The sequence below is a fragment of the Panthera leo genome, chromosome B2 (genome assembly GCF_018350215.1).
Source record: "Panthera leo isolate Ple1 chromosome B2, P.leo_Ple1_pat1.1, whole genome shotgun sequence".
Classification (NCBI taxonomy): Eukaryota; Metazoa; Chordata; class Mammalia; order Carnivora; family Felidae; genus Panthera; species Panthera leo.
Genome location: NC_056683.1, coordinates 29925771 through 29942713, shown reverse-complemented (window position 1 = coordinate 29942713; position 16943 = coordinate 29925771). Strand labels below are relative to the sequence as shown.

Sequence of the window (16943 nt, the reverse complement as noted above, 5' to 3'; positions counted from 1 at the left end):
ATTTCAGATTTCTTTTCACCAGTTGTACTGAGATATAACTGACAAACACCATTATGTCAGTTTAAGGCTACAGTTTCTTGACTTGATACATTTCTATGCTGCAAAATGCTTACAACCAGAGCATTAGCCTAGACCTGCACCTTGTCACATAGTTACCATTTCCTTTTGTGTGGTGCAAACATTTAAAATCTACACTCTTGTTATCTCAGAGATTTTATGTTGAGCTGATAACCACTTCCTCAATCTGCCTCCCGGCTCTGCACCCTGGGAGAGAAAATATGTATCTCCCAGCAGGTCTTGCATTTTTCTTGCTAGAAAAAACAACATTTAAATGTGGATGTAAGACCCCTTCCCACAATGAGGGCTCTCATCAATGACTTCACTGCATCTCTATCTGGTGGAACCCCGGGGTTGCTTGTGGGTTTGTTACAAAATGCTCAGTCCTCTCCCCACCGACCATGTTAGAGTGTTGGGCGTGGACCCAGGAATCACTACTTAATAAGCCCCACAGAAGAGGGTGAGGCACAGCCATGTGGGAATCGTGCTTTATGTGCTTGGTGCTCAGTGTGTGATCTGAAGACCAGAAGCAGCACCAAACTTGTTATAAACCCAGAATCTCATACTCTATTGCAGAATGTCTACCTCTTCCTAAGTTCAGGAAATTCCTGTGCACACTGAAGGCTGGGTCTCCCTGGAGTGTGTGCCTTCTAGGCGCAGAACCAGAACTGTGCAGTGTGCTCTGGGTGTGCTCTGATCAGCTTGCTTAGTGCTGGTGAGTCCATGGTTTGGTCCTGTTCCTTTCTCTTCTATGGCCGTCATCCCCTTGGTGACCTCATCTATGCTAAAGGCTCTAAACATCATTTATATGATGTCAACATCCATATCTATTTTTCCAACCTAGATATTTCTCCTACCCTGTGATCTGTATCCAACAGCCAACCGCACTTGTATTTCTAATAATCTCAGTTTCCACACTCCTAATGGGATGCCTGTGATGCTGCTTCCCCAAATGTCCTACTTCCAAATCTTCCCTGTTTCATTGGAAGACAACCCCCCTTTCTTCTTGCAGTCTGAAGTATTGGATGCTGTCCTTGATTCCTCCTTCTCACAACACAGAAATAATACATTAGGACATGCTGCTAATGTATTCATCTTTAAATGTACCCAGAACATACACTCACACACACACACACACACGCAGACACTAACCAGAGTACAGTCACTCCCTCTTATTGTCTCTCTTCAAACCCCAAAATAAATCCAACATCCCCCCTCCTGAAACGGCACTGGCTTCCTACACTTTCCCTACTGGTGTCCCGCCCTTCACCTCTCGATTCTGCACAGCAGCAAACAGATGCTGCTAAGACAAGTAGTACGACGTGAACCATCTGATCTAAACCATCCGGTGACTCCACATGTCACTCAGAGAAAACTCAAAAGCCTTCAAATCCTAACCTAGACATCTGAGCGCATTTGAGCACCTGAGACATGCTCTCTGCACCAGCCACAGTGGCCTCTCACCCTTCCTCGAACAAGGACATGCTCCTGCCCTAGTGCATGTGCCTGGAGGTTCCCCTGCGTGGAAAGAACTCCCTGAGACATGCTCTTCAACAATTCCTTGTGTCCTGCACATCTCTCCTGAGGTCAGCTTCCCAGGGAGGCTCACACTTACCACCGTAGTAAAGTAGCCACCTTGAGTGTCCCCACACAGGTAATTCTCTGGGTCACCTTCCTCAAAGCACCTACCAATTTCCATTTAAACACTTCCCTTATTTACCACATTTATACAGTATACGGTTGACTCTGAATTAACACTGGTTTGAACTGTGCACATCCACCGATATGTGGTCTTTTCTACAATAAGTGCTGTCAATGCAGTTTCTCTTAGGGTTTCTTACTATTTTCCCCAGCTTAATTTATTGTAAGAATACATGTACCTATCTATGTAATGTACAAAACATGTGTTGAACGACTGTTCCTGTTTTCAGTAAGGCTTCTTATGAACAGTACATTATTAGTGGCAGTATTTAAGTTTCGGGGGAGTCAAAAGTTATACTTGGATTTCTGACTGCTCAATGGGGTCAATGCCCTCAGTCCCCACATTGCTCCAAGGCCAAGTAGAGTCTGTCCCTCACCCCTAGGACATATTCTCCACAAGACCAGCACATTTGCCTCTTCTTACTTACTGAGGTGTCCCAGATAAGAAAAATAGCGGGTCCTGCACGTGGCACACAACATTGTCAGTGGAACAGGTGGTCAGCGGAGAGGACCTCTGTCTTCTGGAAGAGCCTCAGGCACAGCCGGTCCGTGGCAGCTCCCGCACAAAGTGCCCCCACCTCACCATCAGTGCCGCCTCTACTTTCCCCCAGGGCTGCTCCCCCCTCCACCCTCTCTGCTCAGCTCCCCCCTCCCACAGTGTTTTCCCTGCACAGCACAGCACACAGTTATAGTCCTGTCTTCAGAATCAATGTACTCAGGCTCTATGGGACTCTTTCTCCAACCAAATAGAAATCTACATTAGACCCTGATTTATAAATCCATGAACGTGGATGGGAGCCAGAACCAGCATTACCAGAACTAAGGGCAAGAAGAGGGGGAAGAGAGGCAGGGAAGGTAGAAACTAACTGAAGTTGAACAAGGATGAGAAACTCCCAGATTCCTCTCTGTCTACCTCAGGATGTAAAGAATATCCAGAAGACAACTCTAGAGGGAGGAGATGGATGAATCTGAAAATTCATGTCTCCAAACCACAGAGACTCCTGTGTGCAGGGCCCATCTAGGCCGGTGGGAACGACAGTCCAAAGGACTCCTGGTGCTGTAACCACCAGGGTCATCTGGGGAGAAGGAGACAGGAACTCCGACACAAGCAAGAACAGGCCTGATGCTCCACAGAAACAAAGAAGAAAATACACCCAAAAGATGGGGCTGAGGTCATGACCCAGGATGGAGCCTGGGCTGACCCAGTCACAGGAAGCTCTTGTTGCACAAGGTCCTGGTGACAGGTGATGTCCAAGCCCCTATGATCTCAGGTCCTGGTGAGATGAGGTTCCACAGAAAGGACAAGGACAAGGAGCAGAGACAATGACCCAGCTGAGGAGGGAGCACGACACACCAAGGACGCACTGAGCACCGACTGGACCCAGGCCCCGTCCACGCTCGGCTCCTCCAGCCCTCTCCTGTCCCCACCTGCAACAGACACGGCACAGGAAACGGCGGGTTCTGGGAGGTTCTCAGGGCTTTCATTTGTTTTCTGTTCCAACCATACAAATCCTCTCTTTTATTACCTCATCATGCCCACATACCCAGAATTACAAAACACAAATTCCTATCTGGATTCTCATTTTCAGTAGGGAAGTAAGGCGTCAGTACTCAGCCCAACATGAACTAAAGACAGGGATGGAGACGGAACACGAATCAGTACGGGAGGGGTCATGGTGGGCATGGGGGCCAGTCTCCTGCGTCCTCACAATATGCTAATAGGAACACAGACACATTCTGACACCATCCTCAGAAAGTCAGGGGATCTTGATGTCACCAAGTGGGAGTGTGAACGGATCCCACTTCTCCACAGGCAGCGGGTCTCACACTGTGAAAAAAAATCATCATGAACACATTTAGGTCAGTCACATAAGTGCCACACACTCAACAGCCCCACGCATGCTCAAAGTGTCCCTAGTGCCCCCACTCCTCCCCACTTCACCCTCCAGTGTCTTACCTTTAGGAGCCATTAGAGATGAATCAGAGCCCTGGGTACTGTCGTCGCCTGGGGTAGAACAAACAGGACATGATCAGAGCCATAGGAGTTGAGACTAAAGGAGCAGCCAAGGGGGAAGGGGGGTGACCCATGGGATCCTGTCTACACTATCCCAGGTTTCAGGGATCACCCCCCTCCACACTTACGTGCAGCGTGAGAATAGCTTGGTCCCTTTCCTCCTGTGGAAGAAAATAGCATGTTAGAGACCTGGGACAGGTGGGCCATGTGATCCTAGAGTAACCTCCTAGTCCTGGTCCACAATGACATTTCCAGAGTTCTGACTGAACACCCAGGACAGGATTGGGACACATGAAGAAAGAGGTGTGGGGTCACAGGACCCCCTGACTTGCTGGAGGTCTGGCCTCAGCAGGGACCTTCCTCTCTGTCCTGTCAGTGCTGGGAATCAGGTCCCCGTGACCAGAATTACCAAGTGAAAATCTGTTCTTCATTTTCACATGTGCTTTGCTACAGAGTGAATGTTAGTAACGGCTCCAGAGTGGGCAGGTCCATGTGTGTGGATGGAAATTCCCAGGAACCAGGCAGGACAATGTGCTACCTAGGAAACCCCCCAGCGGGACAAGAGAACTCACATCCCCCCACTCTGTTCCTACCTGAGAACTTCTTCCTCCAGATCACAGCTCCAACCACCACAGTGACCACAAGGACAACCACACCAGCAATGATGCCCAGAATGGTGATGGAGGGCAGAGAGGATGGCTCTGGAAAGGGAAGGAAGGTGAGGGGCCCAGACCCCCGGCTTCAGTTCTGACTCTGAAATTTCCAGAAGGGCCCTGCTTTCCCTGACATGGGGCTCTACCCCAAACCCTCCTTACCCCATCTCAGGGTGATGGGCTGGGGCAGCCCCTCATGCTGCACATGGCACGTGTATCTCTGCTCCTCTCCAGAAGGCACCACCACAGCCGCCCACTTCTGGAAGGTTCCATCTCCCGCAGGCCTGGTCTCCACAAGTTCTGCGTCCTGGGTGTGGTCCTGCCCATCACGCTGCCAGGTCAGGGTGATCTCCGCAGGGTAGAAGCCCAGGGCCCAGCACCTCAGGGTCACCTCACGGTCAGAGATGGGGTGGTGGGTCACCCGTGTGTTGGGAGACTCTGAGGAAGAAGAAACAGAGAATCCACACTGTGGTTTAGCTTTATGGGCCACTGAAACTGCATCCACGTGACCATCCTGAGGTGGACAGGACAACTGGTCTGGATGGAAGAAGCACAAAACCCAGACAGCAGTCTAGCCTTTGGGATCTCCTGATTCTTGTTAAGTTCTGGAATCAGGGAGAGAAGCCCGGGTAGGGAGCTGCTGGTCTAAAGGGGGAACACACTGTGGTCCTGACTGTGGTGGAGGATGAGTGACTCAGAAAACCCGGAGTCAGATCTCCAAACATGTTCTCAGATGTAGACAAGGCCTTGAGAGGGAAGGTCAGGGTTCACAAGGTGGCTGCCAGGGTCCGAGGGAACTGCTGATGGGTTATTTCTGGGATGATCTCAACCTGCATCCCAGGGAGAGACTGGATTCCTGTCTCTCTTTTAGAGAAAAGCACCCTCAAGGTGAGTCAGTCTCTAGTAGGAATATGAACTTCCAGGCGGATCTCCCTCTTCCCACTCGGGGAGGGGCGCTGTTCTGACGGGAAGCCATGCCCAGTGGAGGGGAGATCGAGGAGGCCCGGTGGTCCCGGTACCTGCGCGCAGCAGCGTCTCCTTCCCCATGTCCAGGTATTTGGCGAGCCACTCCACGCACGTGCCCTCCAGGTAGTTCCTGAAGTCTTCCGCCACACCGGCCTCCTCCCACTTGCGGCGGGTGATCTGCGCCGCTGTGTCCGCCGCGGTCCAGGAGCGCAGGTCCTCGTTCAGGGAGATGTAATCCTTGCCGTCATAGGACACCTGCCTGTACCCGCGGAGGAGGCGGCCGTCCGGTCCGACGTCACAGCCATATGTCCACTGGATGTTGTGCGACCCTGTCCCCGCCCCCAGAGCAGCAGTGATTAAGGTGAAACCGAAAGTAAACCCGCCTAAAACCTCCCTCGGGCTCTTCCAGGGTCTTGGGACGGGGGTCACGAGGCCTCGGGTTTGCACTCTGACCCGGAGAATCGGGGCGACCCCGGCCCGTCGTGACCTGGACCCGGGCCCGCGTCGCTCACCGGACTCGCTCTGGTTGTAGTAGCGGAGCATCGTGTTCAGGTCCACTCGGAAAATCTGTGCGTTGTTCTTCTCGTTCCGCGTCTCCCGGTCCCAATACTCCGGCCCCACCTGCTCCATCCACGGCGCCCGCGGCTCCATCCTCGGATTCGGGGCGTCGCTGTCGAACCGCACGAACTGCGTGTCGTCCACGTAGCCCACGGAGATGAAGCGGGGCTCCCCGAGGCCGGGCCGGGACACCGCGGTGTAGAAATACCTCAGGGAGTGGGAGCCTGCGGGCGCGGAGGGGCTGAGACCCCGCCCGACCCTCCTCCCCGCGCGGGGCCCGGGTCCCAGGGGGAGGGGGACGGGAGGGCAGGGGGAGGGGGACCCGAGTTGGGGAGAGCAGGGCTGAGTCCGGGAGGGTCGGGGGAGGGCAGGGCAGGCCGGGCTCGGAGGCGGGTGGGGGTCTGGGGTCGGGGCGGAGGACAGTCGCCTCCCCCGGAGGTTCCGCGTCCCCGCCGGGCGGTCCTCTCCCTCCTGCCCCGCAGAGTCCCTTTCCTCCCGACCCCGCACTCACCCGCCCAGGTCTGGGTCACGGCCAGGGCCCCCAACAGCAGCAGGAGCACAGTTTCGGACATCACGAACCGCATCCTCGGGGTCTGGGGACAAATGTGAGTCTCAGGAGGCGGGTGCGGAAACTTGATACCCCGGAACCGCGGTGCCGCTCATTGGCTTCTCCGGAAACCGGACACTAATAGGAGTGTGAACCGAGGCCGCGTCATCAGTATCCAGGCAGAAAGACCTGACACAGGTTGTGACAGGGAGAAGTGAAACCAGGGCAGATGGGGACTCCCCAACACTGGGCTTGCCTGCCCCCGACGCCGCCCTGGGGCCAGAGTCCCTGAGAGGCGGGCCTGGGGACCTGGGACTTGGCCTGGACGCCTCACCTACTGCACAGAGCGCTCTTAGTCCCACTGTGTCCCTGAGCCGTGGACCGGGAGCTGTGTGAGTCACTGATTCTCCAGCATTTTGTTCTCAGGATATCTCTACAGTCTTACAAATTAGTGAGGATCCCAGGGATAATTGTGTGTCTGTGGATTATATCGATCTTTATTTACCGCAGTAGGAATAAAACAGGTTCAAATACTTATTAATTCATTTTCAATCATATGAAAACATAAATATTGTTTGTATGGAAAGTACCAATGTTCCCAAATAAAAGGGGCAGTGAGAATAGTGGTTTTGTTCCATTGTACATTTTTGCAAGTCTCTTTCTTGTCTGTCTCGTTGGAAGACCACTGGATGTTCAGATTTGCCTCTGCATCTATTGTGTTGTTTTGGCTGAAGTATATGAAAAAATGTATGTCCTTGACCAAATGTAGGAGAATAGTATGTATTATAACCGTTTCAGATAATTATGGATATTCATCTTTGATACTATATTAAAACTACACAATGTGTAATTTCTCTGAGGTTCTTTGCAAACTGGGCTTGAAACAGTATCATTAACTGTGTTTTACTGTTACATTAAATCCATAGGCCCATCTGCACATGGAATGGATCTGTACTAATGCATGAATGTTTTTAAGTAACGTGTTGTGTGTTGTTTCACTAAGTAATGTAGGTGTTCCAGCATTGATTAGAGTGGAATCGAATTATCAAAAAGTCATTTGATTTGGGGCACCTGGGTGGCTCAGTTGGTTAAGCATCCGGCTTGGGCTCAGGTCATGATCTCAGGGTCCATGAGTTCAAGCCCCGCGTGGGGCTCCGTGCTAACAGCTCAGAATCTGGAGCCTGACTAGGATTCTGTGTCTCCCTGTCTCTCTGTCCTACCCCTGCTTGCACTGTCTCTCTTTCTCTCAAAAATAAATAAACGTTAAAAATTTTTTTTAAAGAAAGCCATTTGTTTTAATATTACCACAAATCCCAACAGAAAAGGTGGTTAGTACGGAGAAACTGTCAAGCTTCTGGGTGGGTCACAGGTTTATGGGATGGGCTTCATGGGTGATGGGTTCTAAGGAGGACACTTGTTGTGATGAGCACTTGGTGTTGTTTGTAAGTGATGAATCACTCAATTCTTCTTGAACTAATATTAAACTGTATGTTAACTAACTGGAATTTAAATAAAAACTTGAGATAAACAAAGTAATGGTAAAAGCAGCGATTGCTCAGTAACCAGCACGGGGAGATGTTTGGTATTTGGTGGATCATACGGTGCCTTGTTTTTGTCTGTAATTGGACAAAGTTTTGTCATGGTTTCAGAGTGTCCTTGTGTGCTGTCGATGTTCGGTGAGATGACTGGCTCCTGTCCCACAGGAATAATATGGCCCAGTGGTGGCATCAGTCAGCTTCTGTCCACACTGAGGCCCAGCTGTCAGTGTCAGACCAGTTCCCAACGTGGGGGCTGCTGTTTCTTCTGTCTTCAATTGCATATTTTAAAATACGTACAACCCATCAATAATAATTAAAGACTTGGTGTTTTGGGGAGCCTGGGCGGCTCAGTCGGTTAAGGGTCAGACTCCTGATCTCATGGTTTGTGAGATGGAGCCCTGTGTCAGGCTCTGTGCTAACAGTGGGGACCCTGCTTGGGATTCTCTCTCTTGACCTCTCTGTCTCTGTCTCTGCCCCTCCCCTGCTCATACTCAGTCTGTCTCTCTCTGTCTTAAAATAAGTAAATAAACTTTCAAAAAAATCTGGAGGACTTTTAAATCCTTAAATATTCCCACATACATTGGCCCTGTTAGGGTTCTTAAATATGTTTATTTCTTCTTGTATCACACCCTGAGGAGAAGCTTTTTTTCAGATTACGGATTGTGCAACTTTTTCACACTAAAACTACTCCCACAATTAGGGTAGGTCTTAGGTTTAATATTTCATAAGCAGGAATATGGTTCATGGTCGTTCCAGACCCTAGTTCCAATACTTATCCCTTTGTCATGGAGTATCTCATTCCTGTCTCCTAACATGTCTGCCAGATTTGGTTACTGTTCTCTGTATCTCCTCAGAGACCGATTTGCTGAGGAAAATCCGAAGCAAAGGAGAGAAAGGAAGAGTAATTATCCTTAGAGGAATAAAGGAATCATGTAGTGGGGAATAAGAGGGACTTAGTGGTTTCATGAGGAGGGTGTACTTCCAGAAATCTCCCACTCTGGTACATTGTCATTCTCCCCCCATACACACACCCATGGGCCCACATCCCCCCACTCTCCACACACAGGCAAGATCTTTGTGACGTCTGTGCAGCGTTGCATTGCCCTGGCCCAGCTCTTGGTGGAGCAGAACTTGCCAGCCATTGCCATCCACTGTAGGATGCCCCGAGAGGAGAGGTGAGGGAGAGATGGAAAGATGTCTTGTGTCCTTGGGAGGAAATGAGACCCCTGAGATAAAGGACTGTGAACATTTTTATGATTGTCTTTCTGACAAAGGCTTTCTTGGTATCAGTAGTTTAAAGGTCTTCAATAACGAATTCTTGTGGCCAGCAACCTATGTGGCCAAGGCATGGACATTAAGCAGGTGAACTCTGCCATCAACTACCACCGGCCTGGTGATTCCCACACCTACCTGTAAGCTGCACACCCACACGGACCTCCCAGTGTCCTCTCCCAGCCCCTGATTTCCTATGTATTCATACATTACACCCTCGTCCCTCCTTTTGGGTGTCTTCCTACTTTGGGGTCTTCCAGTGCTACCCTCTGTCCCCTTCCAGGAGGCCTGTGCAGGCCAGTTGCCCGAGGGGATTGTCCATCACATTTATGTCAAGTGAAAACAATGCCAAGATCCTCAGTGACGTGCAGGGTCAAACTGAGGTCGATGGTACTGAACTGCCTGATGAGATGGACATTTCCTCCTCCAGTGAGTATTGATTGAGTATGAAATTGGTTCCTCCAACCCTTCACAGTCCCCTTGTTCCTTAGAGACTTTGTCTTGAACCATGTCGTGCAGAGAATGGTGCCTGATGCCTAATGGGTGCCTGACAAGTTTATGTCCCCCGACCTTGATGCCATGTTGGGATGTTTTGTTCATTTCTATGTCCAGTCCCTTTCCTCTCTCATCCAGTTAGTTGTTTTTGCATCCCAGTGTCTCCTCTGACCCCACACCCCACACGAACACCTGCATGTATAGGGGTCTGTGTTTCTGCCAGTCTCACTTAGCCTTCCCATGCCTTATTGTAACTGCATGTTTTCTCTGCAGTTGCAGTCATGGGAGAGGACGCACCCATTCACAGAGCCTGATGCAGGTCTCACACCCAGGAACCAGGAGATCATACATGACTTGAGCTGAAATCAAGAGTCAGATGCCCAACCAACTTACCTACCCAGCCACCCCTACAGTTTATACTTCCTAATTAATTTCTTTTTAAAAATATTTTAACTGTGAATATAGTTGAAAGACACGATTACATTAGTTGCAGGTGCACAACACAGTGACTCAAATTCTGAATACATTCTCTGTTTTTGAGAGAGAGACAGCCAGAGCAGGGAAGAGAGGCAAAGAGGGAGGGAGGGGGGGGGGGGAATAAGAGAATCTCAAGCAGGCTGATTCCTGTGGGGCTGGATCCCATGACCCTGGGACCATGAGCGGAGAACCCACTGCCACCCAGGGACTTCACCCTCTGTCTACACCATGCTGTGCTCACCAGAGTGTAGCTGCCACCTGTCACCAGACAGTGATGTTGCAGTATCACTGATGATATTCCCTGTGCTGTGCCTTTTGTTCCTATGACCTGTTCCTTCCATACCTGGAGCCTGTGTCTCCCACTCCCCTCACCCACTGTGCCCATCCTCCCAACCTCCTTCCCTCTGGAAGTCATCCGCGAGTTCTCTGTATTTATAGGTCTGATTCTGCTGTTTGCTTGTCTATTTATTCATTTGTCTTGTTTTGTAAGTTCCACATAGGAGTGAGATCATGTGGTATTTGTCTTTCTCAGTCTGATTTCTTTCACGTAGCAGACACACTGCCCTGTTTGTCCATCCATGTTGTCACAAGTGGCAAGATCTCATCCTTTTTGTGGCCGCATAATATTCTAGTGTGTGTGTATATATGTGTGTGTATATACCACACATCTTCCTTAGCCATTTGTCTGTGGCAGGAACACAGGTTGTATCCCTGTTGCTTTTGAAAACAATGTCACTCACTGAACATCATTTGGGATGAGGGCGCCCCCTGGTGTCCGGGCCCCTGTCCAGGTGCTGGACCTGAAGGAGACCCTAGGGAGGGCCTGGCTGAGGAGGAGAAAGGCTGCTGGGTCTTCTCTCCTTAGTCCTGTGGCCGTACGTGGGGTGAAAGGTAAGGGGACATCCCCCACTGCTCTGCTCTTGGGTGGATACTGACTGAGAAGCTTTAGTGGGGTCTGGACTGTAACCCAGGTAGAGATGTCTGAGCAGAAGCCTGGGTGTCAGTGGGGAGAGGAAGAAGTTTCTGAGCAGCCCTGGAGTCCACAGGGGTCAGGCTCAGGGGTGAGGAGGGATTGCAGGAGAGGAGAGCTCAGGAGCCCGTGCCATTGCTGAGGTGTCTGTGTCCCTGTGCACCTTGTCCTCCAGCCCCGTGATGATGATACAGGGAAAACCGAAAAGTAGAAACACTTCCTTGGACTCCTACTTCTAAATGTTTCAAAACTCAGTGAAACGAAAATCATTTCTGATGTGGAAATAGCATCTCAATGTCTATACAATGCTCCTTAGTGTGGACATGTGCACTCACAGTTTGTGAGTTGACCCCACATCAGGTGCTGGGCTGACGGCACTGAGTCTGCTAGGGATTCTCTCTCTCTCCCTCCCTTTCCCTCTCTCTCTGCCCTTCCCCTGCTTCTGTACTCTCTCTCTCCATCTCTCAATAAAAATAAATAAACCTTAAAAATAAAAGAATTGGTGTTTTCACTTTGGGGTATAAACACCCAAGAGTGCAATTATTGGATTATATGACGAGTCACTATGTTGTAAACCTGAAAGGAATGGAATAGTGTGTGTAAGCTGCATTCAAATACTAAGAAAAAAAAAAGATTATTAGAAATATTAGAGAACGCTTTGGAAAGGAAGACACGAAATGTCACACAGAAAACACACAAATGGTACCTATATTGGTAATAAATAAACACAAAGAAAATGAGAGTGTGGAATATGTAGAGAGACTGGTCCTAGAGGTGTGGTGATGAGAGGATTGCAAAGCAGGGGGCTAAGACTCTCCAGGAGCCAAAGCCTCGGTCCCCTGGCTCAAGCCACTTTTATTTTTGCAAATTGTTGACAACAGCAAGCACATACAACATAGTATTTGGCATCTTGACGGGTCATGTACCTGCAGTGTTTTCCATACTGGGTCATGAGTACATCTGGCACCAGATAAAACATTCTTATCCCCAGGGTGGCGCCCGGATGATGTCCTTCTGGAGAGAACCATAACTCCCAGTGGCTTTCTGTCCTGGGAATGAAAATTCTTTCAGTTTCTTGCTGCTCTGTCCCTTTCGTTCAGGACATTCTTACAGTGCATCCGGCCTGCTGTTCTCCAGCATCTTTCCCTTTCTCTTTGTATACGATGGACTGTAGGAGGACATGGCATAACCCGAACTGTCATCGGTCGATATGTTGACAGGCTCGTCGTCTCTGGCACAGACTGTACATGCAAAGATAAATACATCGCATGTTAATGCAAACAGAATAGCAGTAGAGAAGCTAAAAATCTTAACGTGCTCTACAGGGCTTAGTTTTCCTCATCCCTCTGTTATACTTTCTAAGACCTTAGAACAGGATAACATGTCCAGATTGGTTTTGAAAATCTCATATATCTGTGCTTGCAGATGTTGAATGTCCATAGACACATTAGATTGTCGGAGCAAGTGTCTCTAACATCATTCCATGGAAATTTAGTGTTATTAAACGGTAATGCGGCTACACATATTGATGTAGTGTTCCAATCACATTATAATATTTGTCTTTGTAGCTCAGTAATTGATCTCCCAGCAGCATCACACAGCCTGTTGTAGGCCTGCAATCTCACTGCACAGTCGACTGTCAAGATCCCGTTGTGTCTTCCAATGTTGGAGCGATTTCTCATGCCATTGTTGCACAAATTGTACTGTCTGCACAGATTGGTGCAACGAGACAGCCGCAGTAGCTGCGGCCACAGTCACAGCAATAATGCCTATGAGAGCTGCAACAAGCATTCCAGCAAACCCTTGGTTTCAGTGAAGAACTCATAAAGCGGGGTCCATCAGATACATTTCTGAACAATGTTGCCATGGTGGAGACATGCGAATCAGCAGCCACAGGCCAGGGCGTGCTCTCAGTAAATATAAGCCTTTGGATGAGGAAGTAAAGGGTATAGAATTGTTAAGACAACTGTATAATGCGCAGTTAACACAGATTATAAGGGCCTCAGAATCATTCCAAACTCTCTGTCCCTTTAATAGTACGCATGGCAAACGGACACAAGCCCGTATGTACCAGGTACTATTGACCTTGAAAGATAAAGTAGAAATGTTGCTGGAGCTGTCTTTATACTATGTGCCCTTCCAGGTATGGAAAGGGTGGGGGGCAGCAGTTAATTTCCATAGATGCTTTTGTAAGGGTCCTGGTTGTAAATGAGGACTGGGCGCAGAAAATCCCCCACTGTGCCAAACAACAGAGCCATTAGCAGTGGTGAAGACGGTAAGATTATGAATCTCTGAGATTCAGGATGTGGGGTGCGCAGGGAAGATTGGGGACACCTGACTTGACCTCAAGTACGGCAGGAGTATTAGAATTTTTAAAACTCTGTGCCTCTATCATTTGCTAAAGACAACATGGTGGGTGAGAAACAGAGTGAGGAAAGTTCTGCACGGAGGCAATAGAGATGAGGCAGGAGTTGGCGGAGTCATGTCAACATGTTGGATTTTTAGGGGAGGATTTTGTTTGCATGTATTTAGTTGTGTTTCATGTTTTTGCATAGGAGTCAGGACAGCGTGTTTGTATGGGGACCAGCTGAGGCAGCAGAGAGGGGGAAATGGATGATGCAGGTGCACAAATGGAGGGGCAGCCTGAGACAGGAGGGGTGCCTCAACTATCACTTAGGAGGTGAGGACACAGGTGCAGATGGGCAAGAGGATAGGGAGGAGGTGTACTTCTCATCTGAGTGAGAAACAAAGGAGCTCATCACCTCAGGGAGGGGAGCAGGGAGGGGTGCAGGAGACTGAGGAGGGGGGAGGAAGTGAGAAGCAGCCCTCTCAGGAGGGGGACAGTGAGCTGACTGGGGAAATGGCATGTGGAGAGAGCAGGGCTGGGACCCCTGAGCTCTGTCCTCATCACCTTAGAGACAGAGAGAGCTCCAGCAGCAGGAGCATCTATCATAGACTAGGAGAAAATGCAACAAAGTAGCTCAGGTGTGAGAAATACCATCCTTTCTACTTTGTCCTCATTCGCTTTTCTCATTTTATAATTTTTCTACAGGGAATATACATCACCTCATATATATTGTACATCATACGTACACATCATAACCAGTTTATACATGTTTCTTTACACTTTAGAAAGGAAGGAGATGGTAGGAAAGTCAGCAGCTCAGGCCACTGAGCTGGGGGTGGGGGGGGGGACTGGGCCTGCCTGTCTGCGCCCTGGGCAGGGGACTCACAGAGACTTTGCTCCATTTCTCAGGACCCTGTTCTCTGGGGGTGGGAGGGCGGGGGCAAGCACGATCTTTCTCGTGCTTCTGGGGTGTGCTCCTTTATTCATTTATTACTATCTTGTCAGTTTAAATACTTTCTAGATGATGGATTTTGTATGTTACATGGCATATTAAGCTATTCTCATGGGAGTACTTGTCCATACAATTAAGCCCACCTGCTTCAGAAATGAAAATTCAAAGGCAAAATAGTTCAGGGAAAAGATGATTGGTCCTAAAGTAGAAGATCAGAACCCGAGTCTTAATTAATGGTCTGAGGATGATCTGTCATGTGTTAGGGATTTTAAACTAGTTTATGTTTTGAAAACATCACTCCAGCACATACGAGGGAATCCAGCAGATAACCACAGATATCCAAAAATAAAGATGTCATCTGGTAATCCCTCATCCCCCAGTCACCCAAGTTCTCTCCCCAAAATACATCACAATGAGTCATTTCTCCTTTCTCCCCCCCCCCAAAAATACATCCATGCATATATGTCTACTGTTAGTTCATAAAGAAGTTCAGGGCAGAGACTGGGAGAAGATATTTGCAAATCACATGTGTGATAAAGGACTTGTTTTAGAACACCCATAAAACCCTTAAAAAGCAACAATAAGCCAAACTCATTTTAAAAAATGAGCAAATGCCTGATCAGACAGCTCACCACGTAGATATACTCCTGGCAAATAAGCACATGAGCAGGTGCTCACAGAAGGTGTCATTAGGGAAATGCAAAGGGAACAACAGTGATCTGCCATCGCACTCCTATCAATGGCGGGAATCCAAACACTGATAATATCAACTGCTGACCAGGACTTGGAGCAACAGAAAGCCTCAGTCACTAATGGCAGGAATACAAAGTAACACAGTCACTGTGGGCGTCAGTCAGCAGCTTCTTATAAAGCCAAACACAGACTAAGCATGGGAGCTGCTGATCCCTCTCTGAGGTGTTTACCCAACTCATTAGAGAACTCCTGTCTGCACAACAACCTGCATGCACATTCTCATAGTGGGACAGCCCATATCTCTGGGCTGCACGTCCTGACTTCCTTCTAACACTACTTCGTGGAAAGGGACAAAGCATAAAGAAGAACTTCACGGGGAGAATCTGGGCAAGACGGCCTTAGCCGGGGGGTGAAGGGTCACTTCATCAGTGATGACCAAGTGATCACTGTATGCTCTTGATATGTTGTGTTGAGAATGGCCCGTCCAGTTGTGGTCTTCCCAAACCCACAGCCTGTGGCAGCCTAATTCACAATGAGGGATAGTCTACAATGTACCTGAAAGTCCTCCTCAAACATCAAAAAAAAAAAAAAAAAAAAAAAAAAGGGGGAAAGTCTGAGAAATGGTCACAGCCTGAGGGGCCTGAAGGATATGAGTGGACTATCTTGGATGGGATCCTGGAAGAGAAAGAAAACAAAACCAATGAAACAAATCCCGTGTGGGGTTCAGTAGTAGGAATGATGACTATTGCGTCATCATCTGTGGTAAATGCATGAGGCTGAGTGAGGGTGGTGTTAACAACAGGGCAACCAAGTGTGGGGCGTACAGGGACTCAGCGCTAACTGTGTAATTCTCTGTAAATCTCAAACTATTCTAAAATAAAACCGTTTCTTTTTTACAGTAGCCCTCAAACAATTACTAGGTCCAGGAGGAAAAACTGTCTACTTTTCAGTTTTCCTGGGGTTGTTCAAGGGCCTGGAGAGAGGGGTTGTGGGGAGGACAGAGGGAAACTACAGACACAGGACAGGGCTCAAGGATCTCCTCTCCTCTGCTCCCTGCCCCACCCCTGCACCTGCCCCCAGGGCTGCCAAGAAGGCACCTTCATTCCCCCTTTCCCTGCTTGCTCAGCCTGACTGAGGTCAGCCCAGTCCTCTCCCCTGGCCTTGCAGAACCGGAGAGCGACAGCGCCCCCGTGTGGCCACAAGGATGACGACAGAAAACCCGAGTGCCCTTTGGGCTTCTCCCCAGGTTCCCACTGGGACCTTGACCCTGGAGTCCCTGTCAGGTGTTCCTGCTTCTGCTTCCAGGGCTACAGGATCCTCCTCCAGGGAACCAAGTCTGGATTGTCCACTCCTAAGATGTGGTCGAAGAAGGGGAGGAGGAGGAGGTGGGTAATGACCTGGAATCTGAGGAGGCTCCTGGAGAAGTGAGCAGAGGTAGGAAATTGTGACATTAGGGGATGAAGGCCAACAAGAGAACAGGAGGTGGAACCAGGGGCCAGAAGTAGGGGAAGGGTCATCTTAGGGGACCCTCGTGGGGAGACGAGTGGTTCTGGAAGGGGCACAGGGGTATCTGGGTGGGGCCCTGGTGGATGTCCCTGTTTGGACCTGATGGTTATTCACAGGAGTCAGTTCTGTAATTGGTCAGGAAACTGTACTTAGGTTTAGGCCTTTTTCCATACTTACAATACAAATAGTTCCAAAAT

General features: G+C 49.2%; 1 protein-coding gene and 1 long non-coding RNA gene across 2 annotated transcripts; one reads left to right on the top strand and one right to left on the bottom strand.

Annotated features, from left to right (window-relative positions):
- Positions 1–3217: 3217 nt before the first annotated feature.
- On the bottom strand, positions 3218–6624 carry LOC122219669 (DLA class I histocompatibility antigen, A9/A9 alpha chain-like). The gene is made up of 8 exons (XM_042938192.1): positions 6461–6624; positions 5904–6173; positions 5445–5720; positions 4588–4863; positions 4366–4473; positions 3901–3933; positions 3716–3763; positions 3218–3586 (listed from the first exon to the last, which is right to left on the bottom strand). Exons 1-8 carry the CDS (start codon positions 6531–6533, stop codon positions 3582–3584), a joined length of 1089 nt encoding a protein of 362 aa, XP_042794126.1. The 5' UTR covers positions 6534–6624; the 3' UTR covers positions 3218–3581.
- Positions 6625–6669: 45 nt separating this feature from the next.
- LOC122219674 lies at positions 6670–10391 on the top strand. Its single transcript, XR_006202511.1, has 3 exons — positions 6670–6888; positions 9590–9735; positions 10075–10391. It is a non-coding gene; the product is annotated as an uncharacterized LOC122219674 (long non-coding RNA).
- The last annotated feature ends 6552 nt before the right edge of the window (positions 10392–16943 follow it).

Excerpts from the sequence above, each read along its gene's own strand:
- LOC122219669 (XM_042938192.1), bottom strand. The coding sequence starts at position 6,533 with ATGCGGTTCGTGATGTCCGAAACTGTGCTCCTGCTGCTGTTGGGGGCC. Across the intron at positions 4,474-4,587 it reads GCCCATCACCCTGAGATGGG|AGCCATCCTCTCTGCCCTCC; the intron begins GTAAGGAGGGTT and ends TTCCCTTTCCAG. Across the intron at positions 3,764-3,900 it reads AAGCTATTCTCACGCTGCAC|GCGACGACAGTACCCAGGGC; the intron begins GTAAGTGTGGAG and ends GTTCTACCCCAG.